The sequence below is a fragment of the Pseudophryne corroboree genome, chromosome 11 (genome assembly GCF_028390025.1).
Source record: "Pseudophryne corroboree isolate aPseCor3 chromosome 11, aPseCor3.hap2, whole genome shotgun sequence".
NCBI lineage: Eukaryota > Metazoa > Chordata > Amphibia > Anura > Myobatrachidae > Pseudophryne > Pseudophryne corroboree.
The window spans coordinates 233,289,721-233,304,108 of NC_086454.1; the positions used below are offsets into that span (position 1 = coordinate 233,289,721).

Consider the following 14,388-nt stretch of genomic DNA (forward strand, 5'->3'; position numbering starts at 1 on the left):
TGCCAGCTGTTGCTGGACTGGTTATGTTATGGTGTGCTGGTGTGTAAATCTGACCACACTTATTGTTATATTCTTTCTCTCAAGTATGTAATTTCTCCTTCGGGCACTGTTTTACTTATATCTGCCTGTGGGAGGGGGCATAGAGGGGAGGAGCCAGCACACCCAGTTGAAGAAATTTAAAGTGCACTGGCTCCTTTGGACCCCGTCTATACCTATCGTACTAATCTGTCCCCAATATCCCTTATGGACCACGAGAAAAGGATTTACTGGTAGGTATTTAATATTCTATTTTTAATCGAAAAAGAATCAGATAGGGCTCGCGCCCGAGCTGAAGGAGAATGATAGAGTCCAAGGATACGGTGGAAACTAAAAGGACCCAAACCCATACACCGGAGAAGATGTTCCTTGAACTGCCAATCGCTTCTGTCAAAGGCCTTCTCCGCATCTGTTGAGAGAAGAATCGCATGAGGTCCATACTTGGTAACATGATGGATAAGGTCTATAATTTTAGTCATGTTCTTTTTAGCCTCCCTTCCCCACACAAAACCTACTTAATCTCCGTGAATCAGACTTGGAAAGAGATGCACCAGCCTATTAGCATAATATGGACATTTAAATGTAATTACTATACACTATATATGAGATGCTGAGTATTACACATAGTAGCTCAAACAAAGTTCAAGAAAGCAAAGAGACATCAATGCTGATGGCTAATTCATTAACCGTATTTAAAAACATAGTGAATGTCTTAAGAAATAATATGTAGGAGCAATAGACACAGCCTATTGTTTTCTCTGACGTCCTAAGTGGATGCTGGGACTCCGTAAGGACCATGGGGAATAGCGGCTCCGCAGGAGACTGGGCACAACTAAAAGAAAGCTTTTGGTCTAACTGGTGTGCACTGGCTCCTCCCTCTATGACCCTCCTCCAGACCTCAGTTAGAATATTGTGCCCGGCTGAGCTGGATGCACACTAGGGGCTCTCCTGAGCTCCTAGAAAAGAAAGTATATTTTAGGTTTTTTATTTTCAGTGAGATCTGCTGGCAACAGACTCACTGCTACGAGGGACTAAGGGGAGAAGAAGCGAACCTACCTGACTGGAGATAGTTTGGGCTTCTTAGGCTACTGGACACCATTAGCTCCAGAGGGATCGAACACAGGACCCGACCTCGATCGTTCGGTCCCGGAGCCGCGCCGCCGTCCCCCTTACAGAGCCAGAAGCATGAAGATGGTCCTGGAAATCGGCGGCAGAAGACTTCGGTCTTCAACAAGGTAGCGCACAGCACTGCAGCTGTGCGCCATTGCTCCTCATGCACACCTCACACTCCGGTCACTGATGGGTGCAGGGCGCTGGGGGGGGGCGCCCTGAGCAGCAATATTCATACCTTGGCTGGCAAAAAATCACAATATATAGTCCCAGAGGCTATATATGTGATAAATACCCCTGCCAGAATCCATAAAAAAAGCGGGAGAAAAGTCAGCCGAAAAAGGGGCGGGGCTATCTCCCTCAGCACACTGGCGCCATTTTTCCCTCACAGCTCCGCTGGAAGGATCGCTCCCTGGCTCTCCCCTGCAGTTTCAAGCTTCAAAAGGGTAAAAAAGAGAGGCGGGGCACTAAATTTAGGCGCAGCAATATATATATATATATATATATATATATATATATATATATATATATATATAAAAGCAGCTATAATGGAAAACACTCAGTTATAGTGTTAATCCCTGTGTTATATAGCGCTCTGGTGTGTGCTGGCATACTCTCTCTCTGTCTCCCCAAAGGGCTTTGTGGGGTCCTGTCCTCTGTCAGAGCATTCCCTGTGTGTGTGCGGTGTTTCGGTACGGCTGTGTCGACATGTTTGATGAGGAGGCTTACGTGGAGGCGGAGCAGATGCCGATAAATGTGATGTCACCCCCTGCGGGGTCAACACCTGAGTGGATGGTTATGTGGAAGGAATTACGCGACAGTGTCGACTCCTTACATAAAAGGTTTGACGACATACCAAATATGGGACAGCCGGCTTCTCAGCCTGTGCCTGTCTCAAAAGCCATCAGGGGCTCAAAAACGCCCGCTACCTCAGATGGCAGACACAGATGTCGACACGGATACTGACTCCAGTGTCGACGACGATGAGACTAATGTAACTTCCAATAGGGCCACACGTTACATGATTGAGGCAATGAAAAATGTGTTGCATATTTCTGATGTTACCCCAGGTACCACAAAAAAGGGTATTATGTTTGGAGAGAAAAAACTACCAGTAGTTTTTCCTCCATCTGAGGAATTAAATGAAGTGTGTGAAGAAGCGTGGGCTTCCCCCGATAAGAAACTGGTAATTTCTAAAAGGTTACTAATGGCGTACCCTTTCCCGCCAGAGAATAGGTCACGTTGGGAAACATCCCCTAGAGTGGATAAAGCGCTCACACGCTTGTCAAAGAAGGTGGCACTACCGTCTCCGGATACGGCCGCCCTAAAGGAACCTGCTGATAGAAAGCAGGAGGCTATCCTGAAGTCTGTATATACACACACAGGTATTATACTGAGACCAGCTATTGCTTCAGCATGGATGTGCAGTGCTGCAGCTGCGTGGTCAGATCCCTGTCGGAAAATATTGATACCCTAGACAGGGACACTATATTGCTAACCGTAGAGCATATTAAAGACGCAGTCTTATACATGAGAGATGCACAGAGGGATATTTGCCGGCTGGCATCTAAAATAAGTGCAATGTCCATTTCTGCCAGGAGAGGGTTATGGACTCGGCAGTGGACAGGTGATGCAGATTCTAAAAGGCACATGGAAGTTTTGCCTTATAAGGGTGAGGAGTTGTTTGGGGATGGTCTCTCGGACCTCGTTTCCACAGCAACAGCTGGGAAGTCTACATTTTTAACCCATGTTCCCTCACAGCCAAAGAAAGCACCGTATTATCAGGTACAGTCCTTTCGGCCCCATAAGGGCAAACGGGTTAAAGGCGCGTCCTTTCTGCCCAGAGGCAGAGGTAGAGGGAAAAAGCTGCAGCATACAGCCAGTTCCCAGGAGCAAAAGTCCTCCCCCGCTTCCTCCAAGTCCACCGCATGACGCTGGGGCTCCACAGGCGGAGCCAGGTACGGTGGGGGCCCGTCTCAAAAACTTCAGCAATCAGTGGGCTCGCTCACGGGTGGATCCCTGGATCCTTCAAGTAGTATCTCAGGGGTACAAGCTGGAATTCGAGACGTCTTCCCCCCGCCGTTTCCTCAAATCTGCCTTGCCAACAACTCCCTCAGGCAGGGAGGCAGTGTTAGAGGCAATTCACAAGCTGTATTCCCAGCAGGTGATAGTCAAAGTGCCCCTACTTCAACAAGGACGGATTTACTATTCCACAATGTTTGTGGTACCGAAACCGGACGGTTCGGTGAGACCCATTTTAAATTTTAAATCCTTGAACACATATATAAAAAAATTCAAGTTCAAGATGGAATCGCTCAGGGCGGTTATTGCAAGCCTGGACGAGGGGGATTACATGGTATCACTGGACATCAAGGATGCTTACCTGCATGTCCCCATTTACCATCCTCACCAGGAGTACCTCAGATTTGTGGTACAGGATTGTCATTACCAATTCCAGACGTTGCCGTTTGGTCTATCCACGGCTCCGAGGGTATTTACCAAGGTAATGGCCGAAATGATGATACTCCTTCGAAAGAAGGGAGTTTTAATTATCCCGTACTTGGACGATCTCCTGATGAAGGCGAGGTCCAGGGAGCAGTTGTTGGTCGGGGTAGCACTATCTCGGGAGGTGCTACAACAGCACGGCTGGATTCTAAATATTCCAAATTCACAGCTGGTCCCTACGACACGTCTACTGTTCCTGGGGATGGTTCTGGACACAGAACAGAAAAAAGTGTTTCTCCCGGAGGAGAAGGCCAAGGAGCTGTCATCTCTAGTCAGAGGCCTCCTAAAACCAAAACAGGTGTCGGTGCATCACTGCACGCGGATCCTGGGAAAGATGGTAGCTTCCTACGAAGCAATTCCATTCGGCAGGTTCCATGCAAGAACCTTTCAGTGTGACCTGTTGGGCAAGTGGTCCGGTTCGCATCTTCAGATGCATCGACTTATAACCCTGTCTCCAAGGACCAGGGGGTGTCTGCTGTGGTGGCTGCAAAGTGCTCATCTTCAAGAGGGCCGCAGATTCGGCATACAGGAATGGGTCCTGGTGACCACGGATGCCAGCCTTCGAGGCTGGGGGGCAGTCACACAGGGAAGAAACTTCCAAGGACTATGGTCAAGTCAGGAGACTTCCCTACACATAAATATTCTGGAACTGAGGGCCATTTTCAATGCCCTAAGTCAGGCAAAACCCCTGCTTCAAAACCAGCCGGTACTGATCCAGTCAGACAACATCACGGCAGTCGCCCATGTAAACCGACAGGGCGGCACAAGAAGCAGGACGGCGATGGCAGAAGCCACAAGGATTCTCCGATGGGCGGAAAATCACGTGTTAGCACTGTCAGCAGTGTTCATTCCGGGAGTGGACAACTGGGAAGCAGACTTCCTCAGCAGACACGACCTCCACCCGGGAGAGTGGGGACTTCATCCGGAAGTCTTCCAACTGATTGTAAACCGTTGGGAAAAGCCACAGGTGGACATGATGGCGTCCCGCCTAAACAAAAGCTAGAAAGATATTGCGCCAGGTCGAGAGACCCTCAGGCGATAGCTGTGGACGCTCTAGTGACACCGTACCAAAGGTACTGAGGATAATAAGGAGAAGAGGAGTAAGAACTATACTCATTCTTCCGGATTGGCCAAGAAGAGCTTGGTACCCGGAAATTCAAGAAATGATCACAGAGGACCCATGGCCTCTGCCGCTCAGACAGGACCTGCTGCTGCAGGGGCCCTGTCTGTTCCAAGACTTACCGCGGCTGCGTTTGACGGCATGGCGGTTGTACACCGGATCCTGAAGGAAAAGGGCATTTCGGAGGAAGTCATTCCTACGCTGATTAAAGCTAGGAAAGAAGTGACTGCAAACCATTATCACCGCATTTGGCGAAAATATGTTGCGTGGTGTGAGGCCAGGAAGGCCCCAACGGAGGAATTTCAGCTGGGCCGTTTTCTGCACTTCCTACAGTCAGGGGTGACTATGGGCCTCAAATTGGGTTCCATTAAGGTCCAGATTTCGGCTCTATCGATTTTCTTCCAGAGAGAACTGGCTTTACTACCTGAAGTTCAGACTTTTGTTAAGGGACTGCTGCATATTCAGCCCCCTTTTGTGCCTCCAGTGGCACCTTGGGATCTCAACGTGGTGTTGGATTTCCTAAAGTCACATTGGTTTGAGCCACTTAAAACCGTGGAATTAAAATATCTCACGTGGAAAGTGGTCATGTTGATGGCCTTGGCCTCGGCCAGGCGTGTATCAGAATTGGCGGCTTTGTCATGTAAAAGCCCTTATCTGATTTTCCATATGGATAGGGCAGAATTGAGGACTCATCCCCAGTTTCTCCCTAAGGTGGTATCAGCTATTCATCTGAACCAACCTATCGTGGTGCCTGCGGCTACAAAAGACTTGGAGGCTTCCAAGTTGTTGGACGTAGTCAGGGCCCTGAAAATTTATGTTTCCAGGACAGCTGGAGTCAGAAAGGCTGACTCGCTATTTATCCTGTATGCGCCCAACAAGTTGGGCGCACCTGCTTCAAAGCAGACTATTGCTCGCTGGATCTGTACTACGATTCAGCTTGCACATTCTGCGGCTGGACTGCCGCATCCTAAATCAGTGAAAACCCATTCCACGAGGAAGGTGGGCTCTTCTTGGGCGGCTGCCCGAGGGGTCTCGGCTCTACAACTTTGCCGAGCAGCTACTTGGTCGGGGTCAAACACATTTGCTAAATTCTACAAGTTTGACACCCTGGCTGAGGAGGACCTAGAGTTTGCCCATTCGGTGCTGCAGAGTCATCCGCACTCTCCCGCCGTTTGGGAGCTTTGGTATAATCCCCATGGTCCTTACGGAGTCCCAGCATCCACTTAGGACGTCAGAGAAAATAAGAATTTACTCACCGGTAATTCTATTTCTCGTAGTCCGTAGTGGATGCTGGGCGCCCATCCCAAGTGCGGATTGTCTGCAATACTTGTATATAGTTATTGTTTAACTAAAGGGTTATTGTTGAGCCATCTGTTAGGAGGCTCTGTTGTTGTCATACTGTTAACTGGGTATTGTATCACGAGTTATACGGTGTGATTGGTGTGGCTGGTATGAGTCTTACCCGGGATTCAAAATCCTTCCTTATTGTGTCAGCTCTTCCGGGCACAGTATCCTAACTGATGTCTGGAGGAGGGTCATAGAGGGAGGAGCCAGTGCACACCAGTTAGACCAAAAGCTTTCTTTTAGTTGTGCCGTCTCCTGCGGAGCCGCTATTCCCCATGGTCCTTACGGAGTCCCAGCATCCATTACGGACTACGAGAAATAGAATTACCGGTGAGTAAATTCTTATTTTAAAGGGTATGGGTCATTAGGTCGACCACCATTGGTCGACATGGAAAAAGGTCGATATAAGTTTTTTTGGTGTCTTTTTCGTCGTAAAGTAACGGGGAACCCCAATTAGTGCATCATGTCCCCTTGCATGGCGAGCGACTCCGGGCAAGGTGCCTCGCTCCGCTACCGCTGCGTTCGGCACAGGTTACTATTCTCAATGGTAGTCCACGTGGATCGTAAAGTATGAAAAAGTAAAAAAAAATGAAATAAATGTGAAAAACTCATGTCGACCTAATGATCATGTTGATCTAGTGACCATGTCGACCTAATGCATGTCGACCAATAGTGGTCGACCTAATGACTGTATCCCGTTTTAAATATGTGTGTTTCAGGAGAATATTTTTCCTTATTAGTACAAGATTACCCATTGCCGCTTGAGGGGTGTCCTTTTACCTTCCCCTGGTTCAACAAAGAGTTTAGGAAAGTTTCAGCTTAATAGACCTGTGTATTTTTTATACGGTCATCATTAGGTAAGATTTTTCCATTCATCTCCATGCTGGACATAGCCAAAACGCTTATATTACTGGCAGCCATCCATTTTGTGGGATTGTCTTTCAAATCTCAAATAACTCTGTGTTCTTAAGGCTCTAACATGTTTTTAAACCTATAAATAATCTCACCTGACCCGTATGTCAAATGCTGCTAATGCCTGTAATACTCACAGATACCACTAATGCTACAAATCTTGAATGACATACTTCCCATGGAATACCTCTCATGTATACAATGAATGGCTAACGCCAAATTTCTCCATACATGGAGCCCAATTCAGACCTGGTCGCTGCTGTGCAGTATTGCAGCAGTCAGCCATCAGATAGCCGCCGCCCACAGAGAGTGCAAACCCGCACCCACTCCCTGAAAACGGCCAGTTACTACCCACAGACGTCCTCTTCCTGTCCGTCACCTTGCGAACGCCCGTGCAGTCAAAATGTTTGCGCTATCCTGTCACTGTTTCGCGATGCATCTGCGCATTGTGGTGCATGCGCAGTCATTCGATAATCAGACGTTCTGCGATTTTGCACAGCAGCGATCAGGTCTGAATTAGGCCCCTGATTCAAATGCTGGAGCTGCAGAAAACACAAAAAAAATGTATCGTCTTATGGTCACAGACATCTACATCTTTGTCCGCATACACTTCTTTCCAGTAACCCACCTCTTACCTTGTAACGCTTTGTTCCTATGTGAAAGCTCTCACCATGACATGGCTTCCCCGCTGATCTGTGAGCCCTGGCGAAAGGTTCTCTTCTTCACTATGATGTTTTCCTGTTCACTGGCAACCTAAAACTGCTGGCAAAAGGAATAAGTGTGTGTGTGTGCATACATATTTGACCTTGTGGGAGAGGGTTTACTGTGATCCCCAAAGCTGGGTATAGCTAAAGCCATCCTTAGAACATAGGTTCTCACCATAGAAATCTGTGATTTTCTATGGGGGTAACCTCTTGCTAAATTATTCGATACAGTGATAAAACCTTACTCTGACAGTTTTGCTGAACTGTTTTTTTTTTTTTTTTATCTATATTTAATAAATAGACTTCTAAATATGGACTATGTGGATTTTTCTAGTAAATCTACAGGTGTTTACATCATATTCATGGCACTTCGTGTTTTCCTGTGGTTTTGCATTGACGTTCTTAGATGGAGATGTGTGTGTGTTTTGGTAGCTTGCTTGTATCACTGGTACACCAGAATAATGACTATAATAATCACAGATCACTCCACAGGCATCTGGCAACCTTTAAAATGAGATATTATAGTATACATGACATTAGCAAATAAGACCTCATTACCTTGATGAAATAAGTGCTACCTTTCTCCACTGCAATTTCTGATATAATTATTGCTCTAGTGACTGTCATTTTATGTCTGGTTATCTCTTTTTATGTGGTGCATCATCTAACTATATGAGATCTCTTCTATCATAGGACAACAATCAAAGAGAATGTTGTAATGATTAAGCTTCAGAAACAACTGTCAGAAAAAAACAGAGCTTTTACAGAGATGGAGAGCAAGTTTCACATGCTCCAAGAGGTATTTTGTTAACACTTAAAAATTCAAGTTTTTAATGATTAACATGTTATTGAGATTTGTTACTGCATTTAAGCGTATGTTTTACCTTAAAATACTTTTTAAAAAAAAGAAAAGAAAAATATATATATTTTACTGTGTAGAGATCTGCTTACAAATGAATGACTCGTCACACCGGTTGGCTTATTCAGATGGCTTTTTTTACTCATAACAAATGTTATAACAGCACATTTGTATACATTAGATGGCATCCTGACACTAGCTATGCCCCACCAGCCCTAGCTATTGCCTGGCTGCTAGTCTGCATTGGAAGCCCCGCCCACTGGATCCCACAATCCTTTTATTCTTCACACACTGCAGAGCAATCACACCCATGTACTGCTACTGTGTGTAAAACCTTTCCTGTAGGAGATGGCAGGATCCATCAGCCTGTCTGCCTCTTGTCATTGGGAGCGAGCCCTATTCTGGACATCAGAACGTGGCAAAGTACCCTCTTTGCGCCAACTGTTACACAATACTGTGTCCAATTATTTGTGTATTGTGTAATTCAAATTCTATACTTTTCTGGGAAAAGGAGTATCCAATCTCAAGTCTGTCTCTTCATTATAGCTTTTGATTAAGCATTTGTGACCTATCTAGTATTTTTTTATTTTTTTCTGCTGCAGGGTATACTGGGCTCCACAGGGAATGACATTGGGTTGTAGAGTAGGATCTTGATCTGAGGCACCAACAGGCTCAAAGCTTTGACCTTCTTCCCAGAATGCCTAGCGCCGCCTCTTCTATAACCCCGCCTCCGTGCACAGGAGCTCAGTTTTGTAGTTGGTGCCATGCAGTAAGCAGGCATACAACAGGGGGGGCTGCTCCAGCAGCCCTGAGTAGAAGCTTTTAAAAGAAATATGAAGACTTCAAGGCTGCAGCAGAGACACTGTCTGTGTTACAGTAGATGTCAGTCAGACATCTCCTGCTGCAGCTCCATCACCTCCCCCAGCGGCATTGTACACTCCCGCGCCCTGGTTGCCGGGTACCTACAGCGGAGGCTCTGGTTTTCTTCCAGTTAGTCACACACACGACCGCTGTTCTCCTGAATCGCGTGGCCGCACTCAGGGAGGAGGTAAGAGGGTACCCTCGGCGGGACCCGCTGTAAATCGCGATCCCGCGCGGCCGGTGGGAGGCGGTCCGCGCACGCTGGTGTGAACACTGTGGTAGTACAGGTACCCCACTAAACCACCAGGGCAAGGGCACAGGTCAGTTTTCTCTCATAAACCATTTATATAAGCCCACAGTACCCGGTGTTGAAGTCCAGCAGGGGGATAAGGCTTTGACCTGTAGCCCCTCCCCCAGCCCCAGGGCGCCATTTAAAGTAAATGTTCCTGCCCTGGAGCTGCATAGCTCTCTCTCCCTCACTCCCTGTCAGCGTTTGGGCCCTATTAGGACAAGCTGAGCTGATCCTGGGACTGTTTGGGCAAATCCTCCTCTGTAAAGCCGCCTGCATGTCAGCGCTGTGCATTTTACAGGACACTTAAGTATTCTACACGTCTGCTGACAGTGTTAGTTAATAAAGAGTGCATTTAGTCAGGGTTATATAGCACAATTACCTTGTGATATTAATATATATTTGTCAGGTTTATCATTTAATATAGGTAGTTCACAGGATATACTCAGTGTGTATTTTTCTCTGTGATTTTTAGTCACCATATACCTCTTGAATTCCCTGTTTGTGCTGTTACACTGCATTGTATTGTACTGGGTTGCCCTGCATTGAGCTTTTGATTATGTCAGCTACAAAGGGCAATGGTGCTGGATCTGATCCCACATTGAGTGGTGGTGACGCTGCAGACACATTTGAGGAAAACAGAGCAGCTGAGGGTTCAGGTTCTGGGGGATCCTTACCCCCCAAGTGGGACTGTAGCAATGAGGGTTCATAATGACCCACCTTGGGCTACCTTCTCTATGCTATTGAATACGCTGGCAACTAGACTAACGCCCCTTATGGGTCCTCCTGTGCTGGCGCAACCGCTTATGGTCCCTGCGGTTAACCCGCCATGGACAGATCAACTGTCCGCTCAGTTACAGCAATTGAACCAGTCACTGACTACTCAGAAGTCTAACCCTCGCCCGCCTAAGACCAAGGGGTCCTCTAAGCGGGCCATTTACTTCCTCACAATCCACCAATGTCCCAGACTCCTCGTCTGATGAGGATGGTGTTTATACTGACCCCACAGATTCTGATCCTGACGCTTCTGATGGGCATTCTATTTCACAGGTGGATGTTCCTGACTTTTTGAAGGCTATCAGAGCCATTCTTCAAATTACTGATGATCCGGAGCCTGATGCTGCTCCTAAGAAACCGGACAGGTTTAAACGTCAGAAAGTGGTTAAACAAGTTTTACCTCATTCTGACCATTTGGTTGACATACGTCAGGAGTCCTGGGAAAATCCAGGAAAGAAATTCACGCCTCACAAGAAGATGCTTGCTCGCTACCCCCTCGCTGTGGAGCTAAGTAAAAATTGGGAAACACCCCCGCCCGTGGATTCGCAGGTGGCGCGGCTGGTGGTATCCTCAGCTCTGCCGGTAACTACCGTCACGTCTCTGAAAGAACCGACGGACAAGTGTGTGGAGGGTTTTTTAAAGGCAATTTACACCCTAACTGGTGCTGCGCATAGGCCCACCATTGCAGTGACATGGGCTGCAGAGGCTGTTGAAGCGTGGACTCAGGAGCTGGAGGCGGAGTTGCCTTCCAACGCTTCTGATCATGCTAGACAATGTCTGTCTTTTATTGTCATAGCTTCTCATTACATTAAGGAGGCGGCTTCTGATGCCGGTATTTTGGCGGCCAAGGCTTCTACTATGTCCATTTTGGCTCGCCGGATTCTCTGGTTATGGTCCTGGTCTGTGGATCTGGACTCTAAGAAAACCCTGGAGGTTCTCCCTTTTAAGGGAGACATTCTTTTCGGAGAAGACTTCAACAAGATAGTGGCTGACTTAGCCTCTGCTAAAACAGCATGTCTACCTAGTACTGCTCCTTCGGCTAAAAGTACTCCATTTCGCTCCTTTCGTCCTTCAGGGAAAGCAAAAGGTCAGGCATACCCGAAACAGGTTCGCACTTCCAAACCCAATAAGCCCAAACCCAAAAGGGCCTGGGCTGCCAGTCAGCCTGCTTCCAAAACTGACAAGCCTGCCGCATGACGGGCCGGCCTCCCTCTGGGGGATCCCAGGGTGGGGAGCCGACTTCTAGGGTATACCCAGGAATGGTTGAGGACCATTTCCGATGCCTGGGTACGGGAAGTCGTCACTCGAGGTTACGCTGTATCCTTCAAGAATCGTCCCCCTCACCGATTTTGCCTGACAGACGTCCCTTCGGATCAGGTGAAGGCAAAAACTCTTTATTCGGTGGTACAGTCCCTTCTGAACACAGGAGTGGTAGTACAGGTGCCTCTGGCTCAGAGAGGCAAGGGGTTCTATTCACCGCTGTTCCTAGCCTCGAAACCGAATGGGTCATCCCAGCCCATTCTCAACCTCAAGTCCTTGAACAAATTTGTGAGGTTCTCCAAGTTTCGTATGGAAACTCTTTGCTCTATTGTTCTGGCCTTGGATTATATGGTCTCCCTGGACATACAAGATGCTTACCTGCATATTCCCATCGCAGTGCCGCATCAGCAGTACCTGAGGTTTGCGGTTGGCAACTTCCATTACCAATTTCGGGCATTACCTTTTGGTTTGACCACGGCTCCGCAAGTCTTCACCAGGGTCATGGTGGTAATGACGGCTGTACTCCGCCGTCAAGGGGTCAACATCCTACCGTACTTGGACGACGTGTTGATCCTGGCAAATAACCCAGAAATTCTCCTACGCCATCTGGATCTGACTATCCAGTTTCTGCAAGTCCACGGGTGGCTCATCAACTGGAAGAAATCTTCCCTTGTCCCTGCTCAGAGCATGGTGCATCTGGGGGCGTTGTTGGACACTCACAACCAGCGGTTGTTCTTGTCTCAGGAGAAAGTCCTGACGCTTCAGGACAGGATTCAATGCTTCCTATTTCGTCCGCTGGTGTCGATACATTCGGCAATGCAAGTGCTAGGTCTCATGGTGTCGGTTTTCGACGTGGTGGAGTACGCTCAATTCCATTCCCGCCCTCTGCAGAAGTTGATTCTTGCCAAGTGGGACGGCCTGCCTCACCGGATCAGGTCTCAAATGATCTCCTAGTCTCCGGAGGTCCATCTGTCACTGAGCTGGTGGCTTCAGGACCAACGATTGAGCAGGGGTCGTCCCTTCTGGATCTCCAACTGGGTCCTTCTGATGACGGATGCCAGTCTGAGAGGTTGGGGCGCGGTGTTGGAGCAACACTCCCTTCAGGGTCGGTGGACCAAGGAGGAGTCTCTCCTCCCGATAAACATTCTGGAACTGTGGGTGGTGTTCAATGCTCTGAACTTGGCCCAGCATTTAATACAGGACAGACCTGTTCAAGTACAGTCGGACAACGCCACCACGGTGGCGTACATCAATCATCAAGGCGGCAATCGAAGCCGCATGGCAATGAGGGAAGTATCAAGGATTCTTCAGTGGGCAGAACGCCATCTGCCAGCCATATCGGCAGTATTCATTCCGGGGGTCCTAAACTGGGAAGCGGACTTTCTCAGTCGTCAGGACATACACGCCAGAGAGTGAAGCCTCCATCCAGAAGTGTTTCAACTCGTGGACAGGTGGAGCATTCCAGATGTGGACCTGATGGCGTTTCGACACAATCACAAGGTTTCGGTCTTCGGAGCAAGGACAAGGGATCCTCTAGCAGCGTTCGTAGATGCCCTGGCAATTCCATGGAACTTTCGGCTACCATACGTGTTCCCTCCGGTGTCACTCCTGCCCAGAGTAATAAGGAAGTTCAAGCAAGAAGGAGGAATCCTACTTCTGATCGCTCCCGCGTGGCCCAGACGGCACTGGTTCTCAGACCTTCAGGTTCTCTCGATAGAGCACCCCCTTCTACTTCCGCAGCGCCCAGATCTCCTCGTTCTGGGCCCCTGTGTATATCAGGATTTAGCCCGGTTGGCTTTGACGGCGTGGCTCTTGAAGCTTCCATCTTGAGGCCCAAAGGATTTTCTCAGGTGGTCATTCAAACTATGTTGAAGGCCCGGAAACCGGCTTCTGCTCGGATTTACCATAGGGTCTGGAATTCGTACTTTTCTTGGTGCACATCTAACAATCTTACAAGTTTAGTACGGCCAAACTTTTGGCCTTTCTCCAACAGGGCCTGGATTTGGGCCTTTGTCTGGCCTCCATCAAGGTTCATATTTCTGCCTTGTCGGTTTGGTTCCAGAGGAAAATTGCAACGTTACCTCCCTATGTCCCACCTGTGGCCCCTTGGGACTTGGTGGATTTGGAGGCGTTACAAGGGTCTCCGTTTGAGCCCCTTGAATCTGCAGACCTTAAGTGGCTTTCTCTATCGTCCTAGTGGATGCTGGGGTTCCTGAAAGGACCATGGGGAATAGCGGCTCCGCAGGAGACAGGGCACAAAAAGTAAAGCTTTAGGATCAGGTGGTGTGCACTGGCTCCTCCCCCTATGACCCTCCTCCAAGCCTCAGTTAGATTTTTGTGCCCGGCCGAGAAGGGTGCAATCTAGGTGGCTCTCCTGAGCTGCTTAGAATAAAAGTTTAGTTAGGTTTTTTTATTTTCAGTGAGTCCTGCTGGCAAACAGGCTCACTGCATCGTGGGACTAAGGGGAGAAGAAACGGACTCACCTGAGTGCAGAGTGGATCGGGTTTCTTAGGCTACTGGACACTAGCTCCAGAGGGACGATCACAGGTTCAGCCTGGATGGGTCACCGGAGCCGCGCCGCCGTCCCCCTCACAGAGCCAGAAGAGACGAA

At 48.3% G+C, this 14,388-nt stretch overlaps 1 protein-coding gene across 2 annotated transcripts in view; it reads left to right on the top strand.

Moving 5' to 3' along the window:
• Window positions 1-14,388, top strand: part of RPGRIP1L (RPGRIP1 like) — a 451,841-nt gene that overhangs the window by 230,741 nt on the left and 206,712 nt on the right. For both annotated transcript variants that reach the window (XM_063945288.1, XM_063945289.1), the window contains one exon: window positions 8,425-8,530. In XM_063945288.1, the coding sequence (XP_063801358.1) occupies window positions 8,425-8,530 (106 nt within the window). The remainder of the gene's footprint in view (window positions 1-8,424; window positions 8,531-14,388) is intronic.